The 15,100-nt window shown below is 52.2% G+C and overlaps 1 protein-coding gene across 2 annotated transcripts in view; it reads left to right on the top strand.

The window, feature by feature from the left end:
- Window positions 1-15,100, top strand: part of LGR6 (leucine rich repeat containing G protein-coupled receptor 6) — a 138,246-nt gene that overhangs the window by 17,665 nt on the left and 105,481 nt on the right. Inside the window, exon 2 of one of the 2 annotated variants that reach the window (XM_064273392.1) lies at window positions 13,446-13,517. In XM_064273392.1, the coding sequence (XP_064129462.1) occupies window positions 13,446-13,517 (72 nt within the window). Of the gene's footprint in view, window positions 1-12,546; window positions 13,518-15,100 lie in introns of those variants that run through there. The other variant, XM_064273393.1, reaches the window with a different exon arrangement.

Here is a 15,100-nt window from a genome sequence, read left to right as displayed (position 1 = left end):
GCCACCTCAGGCCAGACTTCCTCCAGGAAGCCCTCTCTGACTGTCTCCTGACCCTCAGGTACCTGAGGTTGCTTCTGCTGTAACGTCCAAGGCTCTGCTCAGCTGTCTGTGCTGTTCCACATTTCTCCTCCTTCAGTGGAGGCTTCCTAAGGGCAAGGAGTGTCTCCTCCCTGTCTTTTATACACATGGGCATGTGCACACCTCTAGTGCTCGGCCAGGGCTGTTTACACAAGAGCACTGGGAACAAGGAACTTGGGCCCAAGGCACCTGTCCAACAGTGTCCAGCTCAGCCCAGGGCCCCATGCCCACTAGTAGCTCTAATGTCTAAGCCTTCCCTATGCCCCTCCCCTGACACTGCCACCCTCACCAGGAACTTGGCTACTACCTTGTCCCAGCTCCTATGTGGTAGTCCTGGTTACACATACAACACGGGGCAGGGAGGGAGACCTTGGGGGAAGAGGAAGGAGCCCAGCCCTTTGCCTTCCCTTGGAGGAGGCCAGAAAGACAAGAATGCCTTTGGCTGGGGGCTCCTGGCCTGAGATCAGAAGATCAAAGGATGAGAAGCTCATGGCCGAAGCAGGTGGCACTCACTTGAAGGCACCAGAGAGAAGTAGCAGCTGGTGCGTCTAAGGGCAGGGCTGACCCAGAACGCCCTCCCCTGCCCTAGCCTCCCTGTCTTCTCTGTCTAACCCTAGAATGCCACTCCTCCATGATGTCGGCCCTGGGGGTTGAATGCAGGTGTGGGAGGGGTGCTGTGGGCCCATGGACATAGTTAATACCCCCATACACATGCATCCTCCCATGTAAACCTCACAATTCCCTAAGGAGGTACTATTTCATTGCATTTTATAGATGCAGGAGCAGGCACAGAAAGGAAAGTAACTTGCCCAATATCAAACAACGGGTAAGTGAAATGGCCAAGAGACAAACTCTGGCATTCTGACACCAGAGCCCACAGACTTTCCTATAAGAGGATGGAAGGCAGAGAACTCTGTTCAGTCCAATTACAACATGAGGGAGTAAGGATAGACTGCAGGAAGGACTTCTTGGTGGGCAGGGATGTTAGACCTTGGATCAAGTCTTCCTATAAGTCTGATGAACCAAACAGGCAGGGAGTTGGGGAGGTGGGTGGGTTGATGGGGGTCTGGCCAGAGGGAAAGACAGAAGCAGCAGGATCAGCTGGGAACATGGCAGGGAATGGCCTGTGGACTAGGCATCAGGAACTTAGTTGTCAGATGGTGCTCAGGGGAACAAGAGTAGCTTGGCGTGTGCTTGGTGATACTTCCCACAGAAGGGGGCGGAATATTAGGGTGTGGAGCGCCTAGAAGGGCTTGGGGCAGGGGTGCTGAGCTCTGGAAAGTTTCACCGGCCTCAGTAGCCCTGGAGAGTGGGACCCAGAGGCTGAAAAGATGGGTAGGGCCCTCCCCGGCAGGCCCTAATCCCCCTCCATTGTTTCGGAGCGCCTCCCCACTTCCGGGCTCTTTCAGCCCCAGGGCCAGCGGGGGAGGGGGCTGGGGTGGGCCAGGGTGAGGGCGCAAGGTTGGTACCCTTGGGGACGGAGCCACTGCTTTGCCCAAGAGGTCATGTGTGCAGGTGGGGTTCAACAGAATGAACCGGGGTCAGTTCGGCTCAGCCACTCAGCAACTTTGTGATTTTGGGGGGAAGTAACTTGGTATTTCCGAGTCCATTTCTTCACTTAAAGTGGGAATAAAGAATGCTTTTTTCCCTGGCCTGTTCAGAGGATTAAACGAAGTGAGGTCAGGGATGTGCGAGACCTCTACAAACCTGAAGTGGGAAAGGCTGAGGAACCGGGATGGGCAGAGACCTGCGGCTTTGGGGTCAGATGGACCTTCATTTCTCTGAGCCTGGGACTCCTGATCTGTAAAATGGGCAGGCAGCCTTTAGCACAGCATCTGGCCCAGCGAAGCAGCTCTTATGTTATTTGCATTCAGTGATCTGAGCTTCCAGTTTCTGCTCCTCTTCTTTGGATCCAAGTTGAGACTGGGCCTGGTACGCTTAAGAAAACACCTGGCTGCCCCCGCCCCCCTCCCCCACTAGGGTAGGGGTTTGGGTGTTCTTCAGTGTGTGCATGAGGGCGGGGGTCTTAGTGTGTTGAGTTGCACCTGATAGGAAGGGGAGGAGGGTGTCTTGATGTGAGAGGAAAGCTTCCGTCTGGGGTGTAGCGGGGAGGATCCTGAATAGAGGGGCATTTCTCTGGGTTTCCACCCCCAGACACACCCTGCCTGTTTTTCCGGTGAAATAAAGGCAGCAGGACGAGGAGCTTCAGCTAAACAAACAGGGCTCAGAGCTGTGGTCGGCACACAAAGCTGCCCTGGCCCTTTCCACCTGTGTGTCCTCTGAGCTCCCCACTCCACCCAGCCCTCTTCTAGGGGGCCCTGGCGGGCATCTGAGGATTTCCTAGTCTGAGGGAGGTCTGGTCTAATGAGAGGTCACAGCCCTTCTCTTTAAGGTGCTGCTAGTCTGATAAAGCAGACAGAATCTACCCTGCACCTTGCCTCCACAGGAACGGCGGCTAGTAGGCTAGACAGAGCTGGAGGAGTCCCTGGGTTGGTGCAAACAGTTAAGCACTCTGATACTAGCCAAAAACTTGGCAGTTCCAGCCTACCCAGAGGTACCTCAGAATAAAGACCTGGCAATCTACTTCTGAAAAATCATGACCCATTGAAAACCCTATGGAACACAGTTCTACTCTGACATACATGGGGTCACCATGGGTCGGAATCCACTCTACAGCAACCGTTTTTTTTGGTGAGACAGAGCTAGAGATCAGAGCAAGGGCTGGAAAAAACACTGGCGAGTCAGAGAGACCTAAGCTTGGCAGTGTTAAGTGAGCAAGTCCTCAAATGCATGGTGGCTGCTGTTTTCATTTGCTGGGTTTATTCTGTTTCCCTCCTCCGTGAGGTTTGTCTTACGTACCACAACTACTCGGTCCCTCTGGCCCGTGTTGCGGGGTGCCAACCCCTTAGCTGCCACGTAGAGTATGGACCTTGAAGCGGGGGTGTGTGTGTGTGTGCGCGTATGAGGTGGGGACAGGTAATTGGGAGCCATGGAGGAGCTCCCAGACTGTTGGGGAGAGCAGTCACAAGAATGAGCAATCTGAGACTAGGAGATTACAGTTTGTAATTGAGGACAGGATGGTGTGGACTGACTTTGTGACTGAACCCTCGGAGATGAGAGTCAAATGGCCACGGGGATTAGTGTGAGGAAGCCCTGTGACAGTCATGCCCCAGTCCAGCAATTGTCACTCAGACTTATAACGGTCCGCTCTCTTGTCATTGCCCCACACTTACTACATGCACCCTTTGAGGACAGGGGTGGTACATTGTTGGACTCTGTGGCCTCATCACCTAGCACAGTGCCTGGTATACAGTGGGTGCTCGGTGAATGTCCGAGGAATGAAAAAACGGCAGGATGATTGAATGAATGGTTGAAGGTTGGAGCCTTCCTGCAGAGGGAGACACTTGTACTGAGTCGCCAGGAATGGCTAGAGTTAGGCAGCAGTGCTCACAGGTAACTATTGGTAATTTATCATGTGCTAGCAAATAAATAATATAGCAAAACCAGCCAGTGAACTCCCCATACTATGGATCACAATGGTCCAACCTGCAGTCCAACCTGGGGACAGTGCAGGACCAGGCAGGGTTTTTGTTCCGTCATGCACGGGGTCACCAGGAGTTGGAGCCGACGCAGCGGCAGCTAACAACAACAGCAGGCACTGGCTGGGCAATTTGCCGGCAAGGAAACTAAGGTAGAGAGAGAAATCTCGCCCAAAGTCCCGTGGCCAGTAAGTGGCAGAGCTGGGACTCAAGGACAGGTCAGTCTCAGCGCGGTCTGTCCCAGTGCTGTCCAAGAGAACTCTCTGTGATGATGGAAGTAATTTATACCTGCGCTGTAGCCTTGAAATGTGGCTACTGTGACTGAGGAACTGACTCTTAAACTGGATTTAATTTTCATGAATTTAAACTTAACTAGTCACATGTGGCCTCTCTCAGAGGGGAGTCAGAAAGGAGAGAAGGGGGTCCAAATGAGGCCCCCATGGCCTCAGCATTCTCCAGAGGCTTTGCCCCTCCATTTTCACAGGCCACTCTCAGCCACATTGCAGCCCCGACTGGGCGCGGGCAGGCTGGGTCCCTTTAACTTCTCCGCCTGTGGGTGGCATGGCTTGGCAAGGATGGAGCCATGGAGGAGAAACACACACACACACACATTATGCAATCCCTGTGCCACGCTCTGCTCTTGAGAACCCTCGTCTGGCTCTGGACGCGGGCTGAGGGACAGCTCCCACAAGCAGGACTTGGAACTTCCCGCTGCGCCTCTCCCAGGGCCGTGACTAATGGCTTGGGGACAGGATCAGCCCTTTGCACCTAATCTGCTGTAACACTTCCAACCTTGATTCAGGGGCTCTGCTTCGCAGCTTTGCCCAGCAGAACCAGAGATGTCCCCCCAGCCTGGGATGGGACTGGCTCCCTCACACAGAAACTGCCCTGTGGTGCTGAGGGCCAGGGCCAGCTCCAGGACTCAGTCTTCATCTGTGGTGCCTGTCCCCTTCCTTGCTCTGTCCGAGCCCCCACACCCTTGGCATGCTCCTGCTGTCAGACTTCCCTTTTCAGTAAGAAGGAGCTGGAGCCAGAAGGTTTAACCTGAAATTGGTTTGTGCAACACCAAGCCATGACTTCCCAGATCTATTGTTTTTTTTTTGAGTGGAATGGACCCCTCTTGCATCTTTTCCCCTCTCAGCCGCCTTTCTGCCATGGGAGTTTGAGGAGGCCCACATCACATAGATGAGACGTCATGATGCAGGGGAGAGGTGTTCTCTGACCTTTATGGTCTTTTAACCCAGCGCTAAAAACATCTCTGGGTAGTACAAATGATTAACGCTCTCAGCTGCTAACCAAAAGGTTGGCGTTTCAAGTTTACCCAGAGGAGACTGGGAGGAAAGGCCTGGTGATCTACTTCTGAAAAGTCAGCCTCTGAAAACTCAGTGGAGCACAGTTCTACTCGGACACACACAGGGTCGCTGTGCGTCGGGGCTGATTGAGTGGCAGCTGGTGGTGGTGGTGGGAAAACATCTCTGCTTTCTCCTTCCCGATTTTTGGGAGTGCCTTCTTCCCTTGCCCTTACTGCTTCCGGCCCCACCTGGGTTAACTGGCTCACCTTCTGCCGATGCCCTTGGTTTCCATTCTCTCCCTGGTTTAGTCTGACCTGCACAAGCCTCGCCTCGAGACTCTCTCTCCCCTCACATATAACCCCCAACTCCAGGTGCCAGGCCCGCCCCGCTCACCCCTCCAGTTTCTATCTTACATCCATCTCCCCCCGCACAGGTCACAAGCCTTCCTGCCACTCCAGGCAGGCTGGGAGACATTCTTGTGCTGAACTAGGGAGCCAAGAAATGACAAAATAGAGCAATGGTGCTTTTATTGAAAAACACAGCATTGTTCTCATGCGGGACTTTGTGCAAAGCTTGAGAACATGCTGTGCTAATAAGTGTGTGAAGATAGAGACACCTTTTCCTGACTGAAGTACACTCCCTCATTTGTAAGTTTATGAAAATTGCAAAAATCATAAAGAACTTTGTGTCAACTTGTGTGTTTGGATTCTCAAAGACAGCTAGTCCCCAAGTCATCTCTGACAAGGAGGTGCTGCCTGGGGGAATACCCTGGGTAAGGAGCCTGCGTAAGAAACCTCAAGATCTGTTTGGACGGGTGGAAAGAGCGTTGCCCTGGGTTTTAGGAGGCCTTGTTCTAACACCCACTCTGCCATCGCCTTGCTGTGTGGCTTTGGGTAACTCCATCCCTCTCTGGATCTGTTTCCTCATTTGTAAGTTAAAGCAGCGTACGTAGAGGAAGAGGGCAGTGGTGGTTTGGTGGCAGGTCACTCACCTTCCGTGAGGGAGACCTCGGTTCAATTCCTGGCCAACGCACCTCACGTGCGGCCACCCCCCTTCTGGCAGTGGAGGCTGGGGTGTTGCAATGATGCTGAACACGTTTCAGCAGAGCTTTCAAACTAAGGTGAGCTAGGAAGAAAGGCCTGGAGATCTACTTCCAAAAATCAGCCAGTGACAACCCGATGGCTCACAGTGGTCCCGTCTGCAACCAATCATGGGGATGAGGCAGAAGCGGGCAGCATTTCATTCCATCGTGTGTGGGGTTGCCATGAGTCAGGGGCCAACTCGACAGCAGCTAACAACACCAGGTGGAGGAAAGCACCTCTTACTCAGGGGGTGGTTGGGAAATCACGGGGTGTTTTTGATTGCCACAATGGCTAGCACTTGTGGGGAGGTCCAAAGAGGCTAAAAGCTGTGCAATGAATGGGACAGCCCTGCACAATGAAGAGCTGTCCCTTCCACGATGCTGACAGAGCCCCCCTGAAAGCATGGGGTACTCTCTGGGTGCTCTCCCACTCTGAACTTCAGTTCCGTGCGCTGCTCACGGTCTGGTCTACACCCACCCTCATTCTGCTGCAGGAAGCCTTCCCTGTTCCCTTCCCCCTTCTGAGCCTCTATTGTCCTCTCAGGTTTGGACACACAGTTTAATTGGGATAGTGGCTGCAGGAGCATTTTGTAAACCACAAGGCCGAGTACATATGTGGGTTTTTTGTTGTTACTTCGTGAGTAAACTATACTTCCCCAGCAACACCGTGAACTCCTAAGGGCCCAGACCCTGCCCTGGGATTTCTCTCCACCCTGCACAATGCCAGCACTGTACTGAGCACAGTAGCCAGTCAGGAAATAGTGTCTTTAGGGCTGGAAGGGACCTTGGAATTTGCCTAAATGAACCAGCTCCCTGATCCCAAATGCAGTGTTCTTTCCTCTCCACCCCATTGCCTGCCTCTCTGGTTGACAGAGGTATTTAGCAAGTGTTCTCTGAGCACCAGACGGTCTCCTCCACAGCTGACCTGTCTACTGGCCCTTTACGGTGGTGTGGACCCCCCGCTGGGCCCTTCCTACACGGGCCTATCCTACTCACTGCCACCCGGCAAGCTGTCTCCCAACATGGCGGGAAGCACGCCCAGCCCAGCCTGGCCCTCCTGGGGAAGGGCTGCCCCTGAGGTTGTTATGGCAGCCCGTGAGGCCCTGACTAGACACACATAGTCCGTCTGGGAACCCCCAGGGCTGCTGGAAAGGCTTTAGAACGGGGTCGCAACCCATCTTCTCAATCCCCTTGCTGTTCAGTTGAGAGCAACAGGACCGGCTACATAATTTGCACACTTTGCATAAAATGAAAATGCGGGACCCCTTGTTCAAAAAGTATTAAGAATTTCGAGACAGCAACAGCAGAGAACTAAACCAAGCACAGGGCCCTGCAGAAGGGAGAGGAGAAGGCCAAGGGTTGACTTGAGGGTCTGCTTCAGGTGTCGGAGGGATTCTTCAGAGGAGGAACCTGCTGTTATTTTCTTCGAAACCCGTTCCTGTTGAGTTGATTCCAACTCATAGCGACCCCATAGAACAGAGTAGAACTGCCCCATAGAGTATCCAAGGGATGCCTGGTGGATTGAAACCGCTGACCTCTTAGTTAGCTGCTGTAGCACTTAACCGCTATGCCACCAGGGTTTCCATAGTTGAGTTAGATGAGTATAATAAGGCATATTTATCGAGCATTGTGTTTTACCTTGATTATCTCATTTAATTCTCACAGCCACCTTGTGAGGCAAGTACTGTTATTATCCCCATTTTACAGATGAGGAAATGGAGGCTGAGAGATCTCAAGTGACATGACCAGGGTCACACCACTGATTAGTGGGGGTGCTGGGATAAGAATAAATGTGCGTGCAGTGCTAGGTACATGGCAAGTGCCCGGTAACTGTGGTTGGGTGAGCATGTGCAAAATGCTATAGGTTTGTTCTGTTTGCATTTTCTATGGGAGGAGGAATCCGCGCGCTAGCTCTCCTGGGGTGGGAGAGCTAGGGAAGGCCTCACAAAGATGACTGTGCGGCTTAGCCATGCCTGGGGGCAGGAGCTCCTCTCCAGGTCACATTGACCTTTTCCTGGCTAGAGAGATGGGCAACCTGAGCCCAAAGTGGAGGCAGTAAGAAGTGGGCCTGCCTCCTCAACCTCTTCTCCAGCTGGGTAGGGCCAGTCCTCTCAGGTCTGCCCTAGCGGAGCCCAGGGGCTTGGTCTTTCTCTGATTCTTCCTCCTTTAGGAAAAATGCGAACAGAACAAATTCCCCTTGGGCCCTTTGTTCTTGGCCAGACTGCCACAGGGGAGGGTCTTCCGTCACCCCAGCCCCCGCCACCTTCGGGTTTGCTGCTCGCTGCCCCCTCAATTCCCCAGCATCTTCCCTCTTATCAAACCTGTTCCCCGTCTCCATGGTGACACCACCTCACCCAGTGTCCCTGGGTGGTCTGGTTGCCTCACAGGGTGAAGCTCTGAGAACATTTTCCTAATGTGTAGCCAGAAACTTCTACTTGCAGTGCCCAGGGCTGCCCCTCTCTTCTCTCCACTCCCTCCTCCCTCTCCCTTCTACCAGCTGCACCCTGTTTGCCACCCTCTACCATGGCTGTGTCCGATGAAAGGCCCGTAGTCCCTCTGGGAACCCCCAGGCTGCAGGGAAGAAGGCTTAAGGATGGGGTCACAACCCATCTTCTCGATCCCCTTGCTGTTCAGTGAGAGCAGCAGGACCGGCTACATAATTTGCAGGCCCATTGGAAAATGAAAATGTAGAGCCCCTTGTTCAAAAAGTATTAAGGATTTCAAGACAGCAAGAACAGAGAACTAAACCAAGCACAGGGCCTTTCAGAGTGAGAGGCCCTGAATAACTGCACAGATCAAATGCCCATGAAGCTGGCCCTGAAGGGCAGTATTGTGTGTGGGTGTATTTGTATGGTCAGAGGATGACAGTGTAGAGCAGAGTTTGAGTTCAGGTATCAGGCATCCAATTCAGCCACAGGTTAGACCCCAAAACAGCATCACTGTGCTGTTCCTTGAGGCCAAGAGATGACCAGAGAAGAGGCCTGAGGCCAAGACACGGAGCCAGTCTCGTCCAACATCACACAGCAAAAAAAGGTTTTCCAACCTAAAGGGCGAGACTTGGGTGAGCCTATTTCTCCCAAAGAGTTTCTGTCTTTAAAATTGGTGAATGCTTCCAGAAAAGTTTGTGACTTTTCAACAGTCCAACACTCCAACGTGTACATATATAAACACACGTGTCCCGCCGACATGAAACACGCCTGCCCAGCAACCTCCATGAGCTCATGTATCCCAATCCTGCCCCTACCCCCACACTCTTGTAAATACTTACAAGGCCATCAAGTCATGCAAATGCAGTCACAACCCAACCCTAGGCACCTTAGGGTCTGCCCCGGGGCCCAGGCACTGTCTGCATGTGGGAGCTGTGTCTCTGAGGTGCACAGGACCGTGTTGTTGTGTGTTCAGAGTCTCCTGCACGCCTGCTCCCTCCCTGCCACCGTCCAGGCATGGCCTACCCCCCAGCAGGGCACAGCACCTCCTCCTAAGGGCCTTAGCCATTGCGGTGCGGGGTGGGAGGGCTGGGGCATCAGCCTGGAGGATCTTGCCTTTGAAAGCTCTGCCTCACCCGCCCTCTTCCAGCTCCACGTATTCCTCTTCCTTCCCCTTTCTCTGGCACCAGCCTCACCTCTTTCGCTTTTGTGTGAGGGCCAGGCCTGAATGGGGCTCCCCCCACCCCCGACCATTTGAAATCCACCATCCTTGGCCCTCTCTTACTGCACTGCGGGCTGGGTTGTGTGTTGTCTTAGGGCAGGATGTTGGGGTGGGCAGGTGGGGTGGGAAGGGGGTGTAGGCCCCCTCCTCCCCAGGGGAGAACAATGAAGCCGCAAGTCAGGGTGGTGGGGTGGAGGGAGCAGGTGGAGGGGGCATGGAGCTACATCAGAGCCTCTGAGGAGCGGCCCCTGGAGGGACGGCTGAGTGATGAGGCCTGAGTCACATGCCCTGCGTGTGCCTTGAACTCCCGCGCCTGCTCCTGTGGAGACTCGTCCTGAAATGTGCAGGGTAAATATTTAGAGGTAATCGTTTTTGCGGCACCTCGTGCCTCCCCGCCTTTCGGAGGATGAGCCAGGCCTGGGACTCCAGGGGGTGGAGCCCCATCAGACCCAGGTTCTGCTGTGGTCTTTCTGCAGCCTGGGCCTCCGTGCGCAGCACCACAGCTCCCATTGCCACCGTCCAGCGTGGTCCATATCTTCATATTTCAGCCAGAACCCAAGGGTAACAACAACAACAACAAAACCTAGTTGCCATCCCGTCGATTCCTATTCGTGATGACCCCATGTGCTACACAGGGCTCGCAAGCCTGTGACCTTTTGGAAACAGATCTCCAGGTCTTTCTTCTGAGGCACTTTTGAGTGCATTCAAACTGCCAATTTTTTGGTTTGTTTTGTACCACCTGGGTACTCCAAACCCAAGGCTAAACCAAAACCCAACCAAGCCAGTTGCCGTTGAGTGGACTCCAACTTCTGGAGACCACAAGTGCACTCCATAGCATAGGAAAGAGACCGCCAGGCCTTTCTTCTGAGGCATTGCTGGGTGGGTTGGAACTACCAACCTTTTGGCTAGTAGTCGAGTGTGTAACCGTTTGTACCACCCAGGGAATCCAAGGCTACACCAAAACCAGACCTGTTGCCGTTGAGTTGATTCTGACTCACAGGGACCTAAAAACACCCCGAGAGCCAAGCCCTGGCTTAAAACCCGTCGGTGAACTCGGTTGGTTCTGCTCTTCTCCTGCCTTAACGTGCGACCACCACCTCATCAGCTGCACCTTCTGCTTAGCTTGTTCTTAGACAAGGCTTCTAGATGGCCCTTGTGTTTCCATGGAGGGGAGAGAGCTGCAAACAAGAAGCAGCACCAGCCTCTGTGTGCCAGTTCCTTGGCTCTACCCTGCGTTGGGTAGAGAACATGGAGTCTGGAGTCCAGAGCCCGAGCCTTATCAAAGATAAAACATTGGAGACTAAACAGTCTTTTTATAGATTGGAACTGGGCTCCGAAGCACATTTTTCCCTGGCCATTAGTACTCAACCTGAGCCTGCCTTTCTGAGCACACACAAGAAGTGCGTAGGATTCTTCTGGCAAGATGGAGACGCTGAGGTTGGAGGGCGAAAGTGCACTCCTAGGGAGAGAGAAAGCTGCAGGCAGGCCTGGGGAGGGGCCTAGCGACGTGGAGGTCTGGTCTGGGCCTATATCTGCACCCCCCCAGGGAGGGTGCCCACCAAGGCAGGAAGCAGCCCTTAGGGGTTGGAAATAGCATGGAACTCAAATGTGTCAGGCACACACAGACATCTGCCACTCACCAGACCCAAACTGAGCCGAAATGCTAACAGAAGCAGGATCCAGACTCTAAGACACAAACTCCTCCTCACCTACCCCGGGCCCATGGGGCCGGGACACTTGTCCACATGATTGAGGGAAGGGTGCGTGGAAAGACAGCAAATATTTGCTGCACATGTACTATTTATTAAGTCGTCTGTAAGCATTATTGTTGTTGCTGTGTGCTGTTGAGTCGGTTCCGACTAGTAGCAACTGTAAAGCAACATGGTCCCGCTGAGCTTGATGTTACTAGTCCTGTTTTTTTTGTGGGGAGGATATGAGGAAACTATATATAGAACCGAAGGTCTATCATCATCAATCTCATCAGAAAAGTCTGAGTATAGAGACGCTGTCAAGCTTGTGGTGGTGGATACAAGTTTTCCCAAATTCTAATTTTTGATTCAAAGTTTAAGTTTTATTACTGGCAGCAAATACTGTCAACTGAAGTGACAGGCTCTCTTTGTTCATTTTTGAGAAAATATTTGCCAAATACTCAAGTGTGAATATCCACAATTTGTCTGGCATTTAGTCACTTTTCTTAAAAATAGAGATGGTGCTCGATATAAGACAACTGCTCGTTCAGCTTGCGACTCCGGCAGCTGCGTAAATACTTGTCCTTGCCTAGCCATCTTATGGAGAAATGCTTCCTGTGTTACAGGAGAATTGCTTCCTGTGTTCTTCCTTTGTCATCACACAGAGTGTGAAGAATATGTGTCCGAGGCATGAGATTTAATAAAATTAAATATTTTTTATTGGAAAACCAAGGGAAAAAAAAAAAAGAATAAAACTAATTCTGGCCAATAAATACAGAGTGAAATGCAAAAAACAAAACTCCTAAGGTCTAATAGATAATGGTGGAGAGATTTGCCCTCAGGGCATTTTGACTCCAAAACTCCACCTTTTTCCTCTCTGTTTTCTTGAACGTGAAATGGAGATAACAATTGACCCTACCTTGGGGTTGTTCTGAGAGTTAGGTGGAATTCTTTGAGTAGAATTTAGCCAGTTCCTGGCACAGAGGAGGCCTCCAGTCAATGCCAGCTGTATGTATTGTGATCATTTTGTGCACAGGACTTCTTAAAGGACAGTGACCCTGGGACCACCCAAAGTCTCCTAGATAATAGGGAGGGCTGGATGATCTAGGCTGGGAACCATCAAGGGGTCAGGATCTTCACACGCCGCCATTCAGGAGTCTAGGCATCTTCTGTGATTGTGCTCGGAGGTCACAGCCTCCGGTTTGAGAAAAGTGGTTGTTGTTTGTTGCTGTTGAGTTGGCTCCAACTCACAGTGACCCCATGTACAACAGAATGAATCACTGCCTGGTCCTGTGCCAGCGTCACGATTGTTGGTATGCAACAGCCCACTGTAGTGGCCACTGTATTGGACAATACTGTGATCCATAGGGTTTTCATTGACTAATTTTTGGAAGTGGATTGCCAGGCCTTTCTTCCTAGTCTGTCTTAGTCTGAAAGTCCCCCATGGGTGACTCTGCTGGTATTTGAAATACTGGTGGCATAGCTTCCAGAATCATAGCGACACACAAGCTACTACAATGTGACAAACCGACAGGTGAGTGGTGGTTGAGAAAGGAAGAAGACTGAGGAGGGAACCAAACAGGAAAGAGGCTGGCAGAATGGCCTCAGAGGGCACAAGATCCCACTAGCTCTGGTGACTGAATAAAAGGATGGTGCCCATGGCCACCCAGGGATGATCACACCAGCCCGTGAGTATCATATGAGCCTACTCCATAGTTGAAAATGGCAGTGATCTTTGGGCCTCAGTTGCCTTATTTGTAAAAGGAGGCATTATTTGTGTTAGGTGGCTCCTCCCTCCCTATTCTAAAATTCTATGAATTTTCCCCTAGCTTCTCCTTTTACAGGTAGGTCAGCTCCCTTCACAGTCCTGATCACAGCCAGTCCCAGAGGAGTCCAGCAAAGGGTGAAAGGCAGAAGGGGACAAAGGGCCACTGTATAGAGAGAACCGGCGATTGACTGCAGCAGGCCTGATTCACACTCAGAGTGTACAGCCTGCGTTGCCAGGCTGGCTTTGGAGTTAGGATGGTACGGGATCGGGGCTGTGGGGGTGCGGAGCCGGACAGTGCAGGATGGTGCAGGCAGGTAGCTCACTGTCCCCTTCCTGTTTTCTCTCATGCAGAGACCTGAGCATGAACAACCTCACAGAGCTGAAGCCTGGCCTCTTCCACCACCTGCGCTTCCTGGAGGAGCTGTGAGTGGATGCCTGGGGGCTGCGGCTGGGAGGGCTGGGCTGGGAGGCAAGGCTCTGGCTGCCTCTTACACCTGTTGGAAAACCAGGTGGTGTAGTGGTTAAGGGCTACAGCTGTCAACTAAAAGGTCAGCAGTTCAAATCCACCAGGTGCTCCTTGGAAACTGTATAGAGCAGTTCTACTTTGTCCTATAGGGTCACTATGAGTCAGAATTGACTCAAAGGCAATGGGTTTGGTTTTTTTTTTCAATAGCTGTAGAAACCAGGCTTCCCAGGAGGTGAGATGGAGCTCAAGATAAAAGAACGGGGCTTGGGAAGCTAAGGGTGTCCCTGGGTGGTGCAAATGATTAATGCTGTAGGCAGCTAATGAAAGGTTGGAGGTTCGAATTCACCCAGAGGTGCCTCAGAAGAAAGACTTGGCGAGGAAGAAAAGCTTAATGTGGAAGAAAGGCCCGAAGATCTACTTCTGAAAAATCAGCTATTGAAAACCCTACAGAGCACGGTTCTACTCTGACACACATGAGATCGTCATGAGTTGGACTTGACTCCATGGCAACGGGTGGGAAGCTAAGGCTGATCTTGATATCAAGAGTATTCAGCTGATACTAGCCCTAATGTGGAACCAAGGGTGGCAGGTGCAGTGCCACATGATGTACCATACCATACCCATTGCCATCGAGTCAATTCCGCCTCATAGCGACCCTATAGGGCACAGTAGAACTGCCGCCATAGAGGTTCCAAGGAGCGCCTGGTGGATTCAAACTGCCCACCTTTTTGTTAGCAAACATAGCGCTTAACCACTACGCCACCAGGGTTTCCGCCACGTGATATAGTAACTCTAAAATCTAGCTTCCGTCCCTCCCTGAAGCCTCCTCTTTGCAGTTTTCCCCTCTTTCTGTCCTCAGTCACATCTCTTCTTGGAAGTCATGCCCCAGATCCAGCCACTCCCCAAGCCTGGTGGTCCTTTCTCTGAAATAGCTCCCACCTCCATTTCTTGTTCTCTGTTCCCACTGCTACCACGGTGGACATCCCTTCACATCTGGGGATGGCATCAGCCTCCTAGCTCCTTTTTAATAGATCCGCCCTCCTTCAGGTGCATCTCACCAGCTCAAGAGCTTTCTGTGTCTCCTAACGGCCCAAAGGATCAACTTCTAAGACCTCATCTGGCCCAGTCCTACCCAGTCAAGTTCACTTCAGTGAGGCCAGTCCCGTTGACCACTCCTAATACCCCCTCCTGCCTTTGCTCATATGTCCATCCCCTTTCTCTCCACGTAGGCTCTGATGCCCCTTTATCAGCGCCAAGCACAAGACCTACCTCCTCTACAAAGTTCTCCCTGATCAGTCCCTGCCCATGGTGGTCCCTCTCTGCCCAGAATCCTTACACCTGGACTTCTCTTCTAGAGGTGCTCATGTGTAAACCATCTGCATAGAGTGCCCCGCCTGTCTGCTCTGGGAAGCCAGGCTGCTCTGCTCCCAATCAGTGCTTTCGTCCCACCCCTAATCCTAACACTTTCTACCACTGTTTGTTTTTATTTCATGCAGCTACAGATCCTTGGGACTCTACTAAGCTTTGCTTGAACTGTGCA

Source organism: Loxodonta africana, chromosome 20, assembly GCF_030014295.1.
Source record: "Loxodonta africana isolate mLoxAfr1 chromosome 20, mLoxAfr1.hap2, whole genome shotgun sequence".
NCBI classification, from domain to species: Eukaryota; Metazoa; Chordata; class Mammalia; order Proboscidea; family Elephantidae; genus Loxodonta; species Loxodonta africana.
Note: the sequence above shows the minus strand (reverse complement) of the source record. Positions and strands in the feature narration are given on the sequence as shown.